Genomic DNA, 12,117 nt, shown 5'->3' with positions numbered 1-12,117 from the left:
GGCACAGTAGGGTGATGAGTGAAGATAGGCCACCCCAACTCTATGGAGACATAGATCGCACATGTAAACGCCGGGTAAGAGATAATACACCAAGATGAAGTGGAGGCGGGATCGACATATATGCTGTACGTAGGTGCTCATTCGCGCATACAGTACTCAACCCCGGACCCGTTTCATTCCAATCCCGTCGGACAGTTTCAAAAATAAGCCTCTGGTTGCATTGGCTCTCGGGGCGATCGCTGACTCGCCATGCAACTGTACAGAAATACCTACAACTGCGGAGCGACCGACACAACAACCGGGCAAGGATACAACCCCCTTTTTTACTATTTTGACAACTCCCAAGAGTTGCTGAACCATACAATTCATTCGCATGTGGGGGCCACCCGCGCGAACAACTCACCATCGTCAAACCACTAGCCATCGTGGGGGGTTTGGCGACTTTATTTTAGTAGGGCGCCCTCGCCTTCTAAATAAAGGCAATGTATGAGACGCGGACAGCATCCCGCACCACGGTTGAGAGAGAGCCAAGAGAAGGACAAGAAATAATTGAAACGTTCATCGCCAAGACCAGCGCGAGACGGCAGCCACAAGCTTTTCTTGCCCTCCTACTCTTTTACCGCTTCATAGCAGATCCCAATCGGCTGCTAACTAAGCCAACCTCATTGTGATTGTCGCTGGCATCCTTTCTGCCTCCCTTGGAACCGATAATACTCCAAACCTGCCAAGGTGCAGCCAAGGTTTTCGGGCCACCAGCCGATTGCACCGCCAGACGTCTGTGGCCGAGCCTCAATTAGCAGACCTCCAAAATAGACATGATACTCCTGGCTATTGTCAAAACTGTAAAAAACAGGAAGTGAAAAGAGGAGACGAATGCAAAAGGGCTCCTTGTGAATGAAGTATATAATCGAGACGAATGAACGCACAGTCTCGGTCTCATCTCTCACTAGCTCATCATCATCACACAACAGTCTTCAGCTTCAACTTCATCCGATTCGAACGCTCCGAACTCATCTAATCTTCCCCGCAACTGCCAAACGCCAGACTACCAAACCCACATTCAAACTAGAAACTATGCGTGGCATCTTCTTCACCGTCTTCACCCTCGTGGCCGCCGTCGCCGCGCAGGCACCGTACACCGGACCTTGCTCTGATACCGCCTGTGGCGTGGAGAGCGAGAACTGCGATGTCCAAGGCCGCCAGTGCTTCCCATTTCCCAACATTGCTCCAGCGCTCCGTGAGGGCTGCGTCTGCGGCTCTGGTTAAACCGACATACACCAGACTTGGAATTTCATAGGCGTGAGAACGGACCACTTCCCCGTGATGTGTCAATCATCATCTCATACTCAATATAGGTTTTGGGATCAGACTCGGCGAAGATCAAAGCGGCAAGGCGCGCATAAAAGGGCCAACGGAGCCTCAATTGGAAAGGTTCCGTAGAACACGGCATAGGAACATGGCACATAAGCGACTACTTTGGCGCCAAGGACATCGAGGACACCAGCATTGTTACTTCCATAGCTAGATTTTGGCTCTTGATTACAGCGAATTCATTGCATTTGAAATTCCAAGTGTCCACTGAATACGAAGAAATATTGTTCTCCGCTTGGGTTCGTGACTTGGTCTGGCTCTACAGATAGTATCCTTGCAACTCCGGTCCTAAATCTTCCGAGAAAAGAGCTTGCACCCATCATCAACCTCATAACGTAGGACTTGCTCAGGTGATGGACTACTGCGAACAGCGTCGACAGACAAGATTTGCGCGATTCGTTCGCGGACTGATTCCGTTAGCTGTTTGAGTCAGTTTATGCCCGAGAGAAGAGCTTGGCGTTGCTTGACGGACATTGTACCGAGCGAAACCGCCCAGCCTGGGGCCGCGCGAAGCCATACTCTTAGGAAGCTTGTGTCGCGGGTTTCTCAGAAGGATAAACCTGGCTGCAATCTTGACTTCAAATGCGGAGAAGACCGTTGGAGAATTCAGGAGACGACGACACAGCCAAGTTAACTTTGCCATTTCCATGGCTCTCACTTTGGTGTTTAATTACGCCATCGTCCGAGGATAACTTATTCTTCACAGTCTTCATTGGAGATGCTGACTTACTCGGTCGTACTACATTATTCTTCGCATCCGACTGATAGCAGTACCCGTCATTTCCAAGCGTTTGGATACGGCTGGCTCCACCATCAAGATGTTTAGACTGAACGAAATGGACATATACGTTGGGAAGCCAAGGCCCTAAGATCTTGTTCGTCCTGTCCCTATCTCTTCAAAGACGGGACCTTTCAAGTCTCAACGTCTGGCCGAGATTCCGTGACCAAGCTCGAGTCTGCCTCAGCGGTATCCCACTCTTCGAACTACATCCTTCACACATGGTTCCCGAGGTTTAAAGCCGAACTTGAATTCAGAGAGTTCCGTCATGTAGCGGATTGCGTTCATGGCCACATTGTCGACCTTCTCCAACGGTACTCTCTTAAAGGCCCCTGACAGGCAATCGAATACCATAAAGGTGTTATCAAGAGACACTTACTTACCAGGTAGTTTCGTGTACCTTGGCTTAGCACAGGCAGGGGCAGGTCAGTACGTAAGCTACCATTCAAGTTCAGCCATCTTTCAGGGATGAAAGCCCCCAAGTTTCCAAATTCATCATAAAACACCTTCTTATCCCAATCAATAACCCAAGAATTCACGAACAATGTCACTCCCTTGACGATGCGCTTGCCACAGATCTTATCCATCATCTCGGTTCTCCGTGGGATACTTTCCGGCGAAACCGGTCTTCAGCGCATGATCTTTGATACCACGGCATCAATGTAAGCCAACTTCGTCCGGTCCGCAAAGCGCGACTGCCGCTTTCTGCCAACGAAGTTATCTGGGATGGCTTGCGATCGCACCGCGAAATCCACGTTCGTGTGCGTTGCGACGAGAAACTAGAGCATCTGCCGCAAGCTAGTCTCCATACCGCCTTAGACGCCCGTTGCGAGGGTGAAGGCCAGATCTATTTACGACAACGGGGCTTGTTTCGGTGTACTTGGCGGTAACTGCTCGGCTTGCACGCGCACACTTGATAAGAGAATTCTCATCTAGAAACAAGCACATACGATCACACCCATCGGAGAATTCGGGATCCCGTCCGCTCTCCCATAGACAAGCCGATGAGGGCCAGATTAGTAGTTGAGTCGGTGACGATCAGCGAATACCTGGTGTTGTATGTTTTTTGTCGTTTTATTTGTTGAGTGGTGGGTCACGATGTTGCTTCGATAGCAATAGTGCCTAGTAAAGCTGATCGATTGACTGGCCGAAACTTTGACGCAGCAATGGATCCGAGACTCGGGGTTAGCATTTGGTCATGGAGTCTCGGATAGGCATGATGCTCGCGCATCAGAGCGACTCGTGAGTTTCGCGGCTATGCTCCGGCGATCATGTCCATGCTCGCAGAGGTCGGCCTGTGGCTGTAGTACACGCTGCGTTTCTCAAAGAGCTCATTTTGTGCTTCGGCGGTTTTCATAACCACCGCGGGAAGGATCCCAAAGAGTCTCGTCGTCGAAACTGGTCTATTGCGCCAACCCATTCATCCCGCCTTCGTGGCAGTCTCTCTAAAGGTGAGCGATGGAGGTCGCTAATGATGGAGAGATTGAGGGGCTTTAGGGTCGTCTCGTCATTCTTGCCTCTTTTGGATAACAGAAAGAAGACTGTAACCAGTGCGACTGCTACCAGTTTGGCTGCGATCAATCGCTAGCCATATCGTCGTTCAGGCGAATTACGGTATAGGGTTGAAACTAGGCATGTAGAGATAGCAACAGGTCAAAACACGGATGGTGCAGGCAACTTATTACACGCACGGAGTAGTGATCGCACCATCCGCCCAAAGGACAAATGCACGTGAGTGGGGTCAACAACCAAATCGCATCCGGGCGTCTTCAACCTTCGGAACAACACGCAACGCTGGCCAAAGTCTCACCTGGTCCTTTTCTCATATCGCAAGGACAAACGCACGCATGGGATCTACTCCGCACGTCATGAGAAGAAGGCTAGCAACGTCTGCCCAGAAGGATTCACCCTAGCCGGGGGCGCTGCCTCACTGGCCGTATAAATGGTTGGTTGATTTGGACGAGTTGGCAGGATTTACTGTAAACTCCGCTCCGGAAGAAACACTGGACGGGGCCGATCCGTTTGGACTAGCGGCCTGTTTCGACCGGCAGATGGCGGGAGCGGGGCCTGTCCGGACGCTAGCGCACCGATAAGCTGGGGTGGCAACTTCGAGGCTCATTGATGGGTTCTCAGTCTTCCTCGTAACGAATGGCTATAACAAAGTTCAAAGACCGCGTACATTCTCACATACAAGAAAGAGATGGTAATCTGTATGTGAGCTAGTCTATAGACATAAGAAGGAAATGAAGCCTCAATACTTTTGTATTGCAAAGTCTGATGTACCTCATTCCTCTGCCCCTGGCTTCTGCGCGTATACCACGTGGCTGTAATGATGTACTGTTAAAGAAAGTCCATGATTCAGACCGTTAGGCAATGTTAGGGGACGCAAGACTCACAACTCGAAGTAGGCATGGAAAATCTTCGACTTCAGTTCGCGACGGACTTCGGCGAGGAGAACCACAACTTCCTCCTTTGTCCAACCGAGAACGCCAGTGAAGAGCCTAAAGGTAAAAGCATCAAGTCCATCAAGAACTTGCATCACGTTGATCATGCCGCATTCCTTGTAGTGGGGATCCTTAGGCCAGTCCCCGATTGGGATCTTGTACTTTTGGTGGACAACGTTCACGTAATCACCGGCCTCCCTGATCCAGCCCTCCAGCTGAGGCCCCGGGTTGGGATCGCGGCCTACAATTCTGCAGGCCTCGAAGAACTTATGCAGCCACTTGTAAGTCGAGTGCTGTGGAGTAAGTGAGCCATCGTCGCTTCTATACTCCAAGTCGTAGTCCTGGAACTCAACCCAGCCGCCCGGAGCCACATTTCTAATTTACTAATCAGCGTCTGAAACTTGAACTTATCAGTTTCTTCTGAAGTCTTACTCATAGACACTCCTCATCAGCTTGGGCCAGTCTGCAATAGAAGACGTCATGTATCTGCTGAAAATGAAGTCGAATTTGCGTGTGTGAATCCAAGGACTCTCAACATCATCAATCTCGAATTTGACATTAGGCAGGACCCTGAGCATCAGTTAGGACGAACAAATTTGTTGGCTTAGAGGACTGGTGTACTTACCAAGTGGGTTGAATGGCACTCAAATCATTTCCCAATATCTGCGGGGTTGTTTATTAGTTCAAAGACATCACGGGCTCTCTTTTCTTGTACGGGTTTCAAGAAGCTCACTTCAGCATGTGGAAGCTCTTCGGCTACCTGCAGAGCCCCTGGTTTATATTAGCTCGTGGTGTTGCTCCTGCATGGACTCTCTCAACTTACAGACTCCGGTACCAGTTCCTATGTCGAGGACTCTATTGATTTTCTCTTTCTCAAGAGGGGCTAGGTAAAGTTTGTCGCCGATGGTTTTCACCATGAGCATGTGGTTGAAGTCAAGACGGTCACTCTCAGTCTTTGAGTGAAAGAAAGTTAGCTCTTGCCTCGAGTTTGTAGATAGTCTTGGGGGCAAACCATGCCTCATCATTCGGACCCCAATACGCTGATCAAGATTAGCCGAGCGTCGCGCGTTGGGCAAGGGCTTCACCTACTGCCAGAGCGAAAAGCATGGTAGCGGCGGCCATGCTCCGTGGGGTAGTCAACAACGCTTGAAGATAGCGATGCCGTATACGAGGACCTGGATCGATATTCAGCTACAAAGTAAGGTTTTGCAAGTTCAAATTCTTACCAACGACTATCAATGGTCGATGCAGTGTCAGATCCCTGGTGACAGAGTTAGAGCAAGAAAGGAACCACGTTGACTTATAGATCACAGACCAAGCCCTCATCGTCGACCTCAATGTCACCTGTCTCAATCTCGTGATTGCTCTGAGGAGATCCAGGTCCGGCCGGAGAGGCAGTCTTGGATCTCACTGGTGATGCAGTCTTGGACCTGGCAGGGGAGGCAGCTTTCGTGCGCCCCGGGGAACCCGACGGGGGTGGGTCGATTGGTGATCCAACCATATCGAATGACAACCTGGGCAGCGTCCGGAACCCCGTTCTAGAAGGTATGCTTGGACGCAACGTCGTTTGAAAAAATTGCGAAGAGTGGGAAGTAAGAAAGAACGTGTTCGACAGCTGCAGTTATACTACGAAGAATTTGTACTCAGTTGGGTTCTCCTCTTTGCGCGGGCCCCTACAGCTTGGAAACCCATTGTTGGTGCATGCACAACCGTTCCGTTTCCTTGAACCAACATAGCAAACACGCATACGCCCGGGGTCAAAGACTAATCAGCAGTGCCTTAACGATCTCGTAGCGGGGGCTATCAGGCTGTCGCAGCCCATGCATGTTGGTTCGAGTCCAATGACAGACTCTGACCCAGCCTCCCCGGCCTTCATGTGGGTAATGTGATAGAAAGTGATCAAGCCACCTCATGCATGAATCAGCTTAGAGAACATTTCTGCTGCCCCCCCTGCTCCTTGGACAGAAAACCGAGGGCCGACCCCCCAAATGGAAGGTGAAGAGACAACAATCCTGAGCCTCCGGGCAGGAGCAGACATAATATGATGCTTCAAATTCTGGCGGATTGCTCAGATGATATCTAGAATGAGACCCTTCCCGATAACACAACCATGCTTTCTTCCTATTCACTGCGGCTAACCTAAGCTTCCTCTTCTGGTTTCTGAGCATAAACAACGTGACTGGGAGATACGACTGTTAGCTGAATTGAGGACGAGAAATGAGAGGAGAAAACTCACAACTCCATGCGGGCATGGAAGACGCCTGTCTTCAACTCATTTCGACAAGCTGCTAGCATCACCATGACCTCCTCCTTCGTCCAGCCAAGTACGCCAGTAAGTAGTCGCAAATTGAAGGCCTCCAAACCATCCAAAATCTGGATGAGGTTGCAGAGACCGAGATCCTTATAATGGGGATCCTTGGGCCAAGTACCAATTGGCAGTTTATACGTCTCATGGGTGATGTTGGTGAAGCCGGCCTCCGTGACCCAGTCCTTGAATAAGGGGCCCGGACAGGGCTCACGGCCAATCTGCCTGCAGGTGCTGATGAACGTCTTATTCATCTTCAGACTTTCGTGCTTATCGGTGATGGAGCCATCATCAGAGCGGTATAGGAGATCCCAGTCTTGGAATTCGACCCAGCCTCCGGCGTTGGTATTGCTAATAAGACTGGTTAGCAGTGTGATTTGATGACGCGATGTTTGAGCGCTAACTCGTAAACATTCTTGACCAACTTGTGCCAGTCAGCAATAGCACCGGCCATAGACCGGCAGAAAATGTAGTCAAATTTGGTTGTATGCAACCAAGGGCTTTCGACATCGTCGACCTCGAATTTAACGTTTGATGGTACCCTTCTTCCCGTTAGAAACCATCAGATGAGGGAGAATCGTTGTTTAGCTCGTACCAAGTTGGTTGGTTTGCGCTCAGGTCGTTCCCGATAATCTTTCCAACCACTCATTCAGCTCTTTTCCTGCAATTCAACTACAACTCATTTCGGGGGACACATGCGCACCTCAGCGTTGGGGAACAAGTCTCCCATCTCCATAGCCCCTGTGTACTTTGTCAGTTGATCGGAGCCGTAGGGATGGAAAGAACTTGATCTACTCACAGATTCCAGTCCCAGTGCCAATGTCCAAGATGCGATGAGTTTTCTTCTGCTCAATTGGAGCTAAGTACAACTTGCCAATGGCTTTGAAGATCAAGGTCGAGAGGAAGTCAAGACGGTCCATCTCATTCTATTCAAATGTGGTTGTCAATAGTTGTGTCGTTAGCCTGGGTGAATATGGCAGCACCTCATCGTTTGGAGCATAGTAAGCTGTTTCTTGTTAGCTCATGAGAGCGAGACACATCGGCGACAGTATACTGACCTCCTCCTCGGAAAGCGTGATAACGACGTCCATGCTCTACAGGATAGTCGATCACACTGGAGCCTAAGGAAGCTGTGTAGGATGATCTGGCTCGGGTTGTGAGTTTCATGCCTGGGAACATTGGGTAGGGTGGAATTCTACATCTGATCATCAATCGTTGAAGCTCCATCGCTGACCTGGGCCCTGTATTAGCAAGGATGGTATTCATTCAAGTCTGAGAAAATATACTACAAACACTGAATCCTTCGTCAACTTCAATATCATCTGTAACTTCGCCTGCAACTTGGCCCGCGGGTGAGTTCTGCGCTACTGGTGAAGCAGTTTTTGACCGCGATGGACTCCGATTTTTCGGTGACGCGGTCTTTGACTTGGCGGGAGATGTAGCCGTTGCCGCCGGGGGCGAGGCGGGCACCGGCGACTGAGCATATAGTGATCCAGTCATCATGGAATTTGGGGGGGGCCTTCGTTCCGAGAGTCCGGTTCAAGTAACGCAAATCTATCAAAATCTGAGCTAATCAAGAATAACTGAAACGGCGAACATTAGTTGAAAGACTTGGTGAAAGGTAGATCAAGCCAGACAATCAGCCAGCTTTGTACTCGCTGTTAGTTTCCCTGCATCCTGTAGGCTCTCGGCTATTTGGCACCTCGATGTTGGTGCGCCAAATGTGTTCAGCCATGCAGCATACGCAAACAAACGTGCCATTCATCAGCTTTGCCTGCATATCTCCGGGATGTATAGCAAATGAGAGCGTTGCCAACGGTTCCAGCAGCGGGGTGTTGGCCGTTGGTTGCAGTCAGGCTTTGTTCAGTCGAGGCCAATTAAGACGGTTGCTTCCGGTCTCCCCGGTCTTGCTGTGGATACTAAGTCCGTCTCATCCGAAGCGATACATAAAACAACAAGCGTACCCCTCTCTGGGAGTTATCGTTACTGGATTGAACCGGAAAGCTGACAGAGGGCTGCGCCAACCGAGGCAGGCCGAGCAAACCGGGGCCCTGCCTCACAATGATGTTTTCTGTCTGTGTGGCATCTCGAAGTTGATCTCATGAAGATAAGTCAGTAGCCTAAGCCTTGATTCAAAACTAAAATATAGTCAGACTTGACAACAGAGCTGTTGGATTCAATGCCATGCATCGCTATCATTGGCCAAGTTCCCTCCTCGGCCATACATAGTCGGAGCTTATTACTGGAGACAACATAATCATGTACCTCACATGAGCAGAAGTTTTCTACATACAGTATTTCTTACTCTGGCTTCTGTCCATAGACTACATGACTATTGGTCTTGTTAGCCACAGTTCGTCGTACCTTATTCCTCCTAGGGAAGTACTCACAATTCGCCAAAGGCGTGAAAAACTTGCGATCTCAGCTCTTGGCGAACTTCGGACAACAGTGTCGATACCTCTTCCTCTGTTTTGCCAAGAACTCCACAAAATAGCCTCAAGGTGAATGCCTCGAGCCCGTCTAGAAGCTGTATCAAGTTGCCCAGGCCGATTTCTTGGTGGTACTCGTCTTTAGCCCACGGCCCGAGAGGCACCGTGATTGTCTTATGCCCGATGTTGATGAAACCTGCATCCTGCACCCAGCCCTCCAGCCTAGATCCAGGACATGGCTCGATACCACATAGCCTGGCTGCTTTTAGGAAAGTTTGATCCCACTGGTGTGTCTTATGATGGGGCCGCAGACTTCCGTTAAGTGACGAGAATTCAAAATCATAGTCCTGAAACTCAACCCATCCCCCTGGCCGAAGATTTCTGTACGTAAAGAAGGTCACCAGACATCCAATATTGTGCCGCTTACATCCAGTGTCACATACTCATATGCTCTACTCACAAACGTTGGCCAGTCGGAGAGAGATCCAGCCATGTAGCGGCTGAAGATGAAGTCAAAATGTTCTTCGTGAACCCAATCGCTTTCAACATCATCAATCTCAAACCTGACATTGGATGGGACTCTTTCAATGATTAGCTACAATTCAGAGATTAGAGAGGCAGTGGAAAGTTGCATGTCCTACAGTCTTGGCTGGACGGGGCTCAAATCGTTACCGATGATCTGCTGACTCTCAGCTTCCGGCCGTATCATCAGATCCTAGTACATACCAGAGCGTTCGGGAAAGTGTCGCCCATCTCGATCGCCCCTGACAGTCATAAGCTCGAAACTCTGGCACTCGTCTAATGTAGACTCACAAATACCCGTACCAGTACCGATATCAAGTACTCGTTGCATCTTCCTCACGTCAATTGGGGCTAGAAAGAGGTTGTACTTGAGGAACTTCAGAACCAGCTCGTGATTGTAATCCAAACGACCTAGTTCATCCTTGCAGCAACATGACCGCCTCGTCAGAGAAAGTAGCTCTCTTGCCGTTACTTCTATTGCTTACCTCGTCATTGGGGGCAAAGTAGGCCGTGTCAAGGTCAGCATGGTCCCGCAGCAGAAAACTCGATACACTCACCTCCAGCTCTAAACGCGTGGTATCGTCGCCCATGTTCTGTAGGGTAATCTACGACACTAGAGGTTACCGACTTGGTGTACGAAGACCTGCATCATTAGCTCTAATCGCGTGTGGCAACTCAAGTTCTTCATACATTCGGTCGTCAAGGGTCGAATCATTGTCCTTGTATATATGACCTTAGTGTATTGCGTCTATACTAGGGCAGGCTATGGACAACTCACACTGTCACCAACTTCGAGTTCAACACCTTCGTCACTAGTATCTGAGGCAATGCTCATAGGCGAGGCAGCATCAGATCTATCCGAGGAACCTCCTCCGAGGGCGCTCATCTGGACTGCCGTCCCGATGTATTTAGCAGGTGTTCCGAGCGACTGAATCAAGGCCAAACAGATGAGTCTACACAGTAGCAAAACCTCCGAGATAGTGGAGAGAAACACTCGCGAAGTGGCCGCGACCCAGCTGCCATGGTTTTGTATCCGACGATAGAGTCTGTCTTCTACATATCGCAACCCAGGCAACCGCGACTGAGTCTGTTGGTGATGGAATCATACAGCATGCAGACGGCCCAAGCAAGAGTACCTAAAGTCCTACACCGGTCGTGATCCTGCAGACTCCCGAAGTCGCGAGCTAATCGGCGGCCTGCGATTTGACGCTTCGCTTCCAACGGCTGGGCGCTGTTGTCCTTGGCTGTGGTGAGACCAATCATGTCTCTGTGCGTTGATCGCCCCTGTCTCTGATCTGTACCGTGTTGGGCGCATGACATGGCCCAACTTGCTTCGTGGACTGTTGGAAGAGGAAAAAGAAACGACATGCATACTTCGGGCCCGACAGGAGGGGAAACGAGCAGGTAGGAAAGGTCTCGATATCTTCCATTCGTGCGGACCATAGAAGTCCGCAACAGTCATACCACTAGTAGGCATAAGCATTGCGATCAATTAAGGGGGAAACCGGTCACATACCTGTCTTTTTCCCTTACATCTCATAGTCGAGATGGCCAACATCTAGTGAATTTCCCAATAGCCAAGGTACCTTCGGCGTGAACCCCGTCTCCGAAAGCGTCGAGACAAGGAAGAGCCTCAATCCCCGCTCCTTCTCAGCCGACTCAAGAAATGATGGGACTGCAGCTCGAGCAAGTGTATGCCGAAAAGTGCTGCATATATCGGAGCGAGGTCGTGTGGTCCGCAAGGCCTAGCGTCTCCACTGGCCCTACGCTTATCCAAGAATCCATTCATTACTGTCTCAATAGCCTCTTCCACAGCCAGCCCGCTTATTCTTACCCTGGAATCACGTTCCTCATTTTTGTCGCCTTCATGGTTGTCTCGGGTGGCCGCGGATGTGCTGGTCTGAAGTTCCACGTCTACAGTAGCTTCCCTGACTCGTTTGGCTTGTTCTTGACCGAAGTAAGGGCCGCTGATGTAGTTGACCTCGGTCGTTGAGTCGATTCGTCGTTGCGCTTCGGGGTCTTTTGCTTCTCTGAGGAAATCATGAATGAGAACTCGAATCTTGTATCCGAGAATTGGGTCGGCACTGATAGATGAGGTCGTCAGCCTGGGAGACGTCGCGGATGGCGCTTGCGCCGTGACCGGCCTCTCTTTGTTTGTTCTAGGCATTTTTGCGTTCGATCTTGGTTACTGAACTACTGCGTTGAGTAGTGGAATGTGATTCATTTCTACAAGGTATAGGATCCACAAGTGGAAGGAGTGCGTTTTCA

General features: G+C 50.1%; 5 protein-coding genes across 5 annotated transcripts; all 5 read right to left on the bottom strand.

The window, feature by feature from the left end:
* Positions 1 to 1,065: 1,065 nt before the first annotated feature.
* CPAR01_09070 (uncharacterized protein) lies at positions 1,066 to 1,465 on the bottom strand (the record flags this gene model as incomplete). Its single annotated transcript, XM_060493336.1, has 2 exons — positions 1,066 to 1,250; positions 1,312 to 1,465. 2 exons carry the CDS (start codon positions 1,463 to 1,465, stop codon positions 1,066 to 1,068), a joined length of 339 nt encoding a protein of 112 aa, XP_060347466.1.
* Positions 1,466 to 2,433: 968 nt separating this feature from the next.
* CPAR01_09069 (cytochrome P450) lies at positions 2,434 to 2,739 on the bottom strand (the record flags this gene model as incomplete). Its single annotated transcript, XM_060493335.1, has 1 exon — positions 2,434 to 2,739. The coding sequence occupies one exon, from the start codon at positions 2,737 to 2,739 to the stop codon at positions 2,434 to 2,436; it is 306 nt and encodes a 101-aa protein (XP_060347465.1).
* Positions 2,740 to 4,433: 1,694 nt separating this feature from the next.
* CPAR01_09068 (methyltransferase domain-containing protein) lies at positions 4,434 to 6,094 on the bottom strand (the record flags this gene model as incomplete). Its single annotated transcript, XM_060493334.1, has 9 exons — positions 4,434 to 4,473; positions 4,546 to 4,968; positions 5,026 to 5,163; positions 5,219 to 5,256; positions 5,327 to 5,364; positions 5,417 to 5,476; positions 5,683 to 5,768; positions 5,820 to 5,854; positions 5,909 to 6,094. 9 exons carry the CDS (start codon positions 6,092 to 6,094, stop codon positions 4,434 to 4,436), a joined length of 1,044 nt encoding a protein of 347 aa, XP_060347464.1.
* A 731-nt stretch (positions 6,095 to 6,825) lies between these two features.
* CPAR01_09067 (methyltransferase domain-containing protein) lies at positions 6,826 to 8,398 on the bottom strand (the record flags this gene model as incomplete). Its single annotated transcript, XM_060493333.1, has 9 exons — positions 6,826 to 7,249; positions 7,303 to 7,440; positions 7,494 to 7,531; positions 7,602 to 7,639; positions 7,698 to 7,824; positions 7,882 to 7,904; positions 7,957 to 8,042; positions 8,098 to 8,132; positions 8,192 to 8,398. The coding sequence occupies 9 exons, from the start codon at positions 8,396 to 8,398 to the stop codon at positions 6,826 to 6,828; spliced, it is 1,116 nt and encodes a 371-aa protein (XP_060347463.1).
* An 801-nt stretch (positions 8,399 to 9,199) lies between these two features.
* On the bottom strand, positions 9,200 to 12,016 carry CPAR01_09066 (UMTA methyltransferase; the record flags this gene model as incomplete). The annotated part of the gene is made up of 7 exons (XM_060493332.1): positions 9,200 to 9,230; positions 9,289 to 9,708; positions 9,771 to 9,922; positions 10,335 to 10,454; positions 10,628 to 10,740; positions 10,998 to 11,133; positions 11,684 to 12,016. 7 exons carry the CDS (start codon positions 12,014 to 12,016, stop codon positions 9,200 to 9,202), a joined length of 1,305 nt encoding a protein of 434 aa, XP_060347462.1.
* Positions 12,017 to 12,117: the final 101 nt, after the last annotated feature.

Source organism: Colletotrichum paranaense (assembly GCF_030867605.1).
Source record: "Colletotrichum paranaense strain IMI 384185 chromosome Unknown Scaffold_7.1, whole genome shotgun sequence".
Classification (NCBI taxonomy): domain Eukaryota; kingdom Fungi; phylum Ascomycota; class Sordariomycetes; order Glomerellales; family Glomerellaceae; genus Colletotrichum; species Colletotrichum paranaense.
Note: the sequence above shows the minus strand (reverse complement) of the source record. Positions and strands in the feature narration are given on the sequence as shown.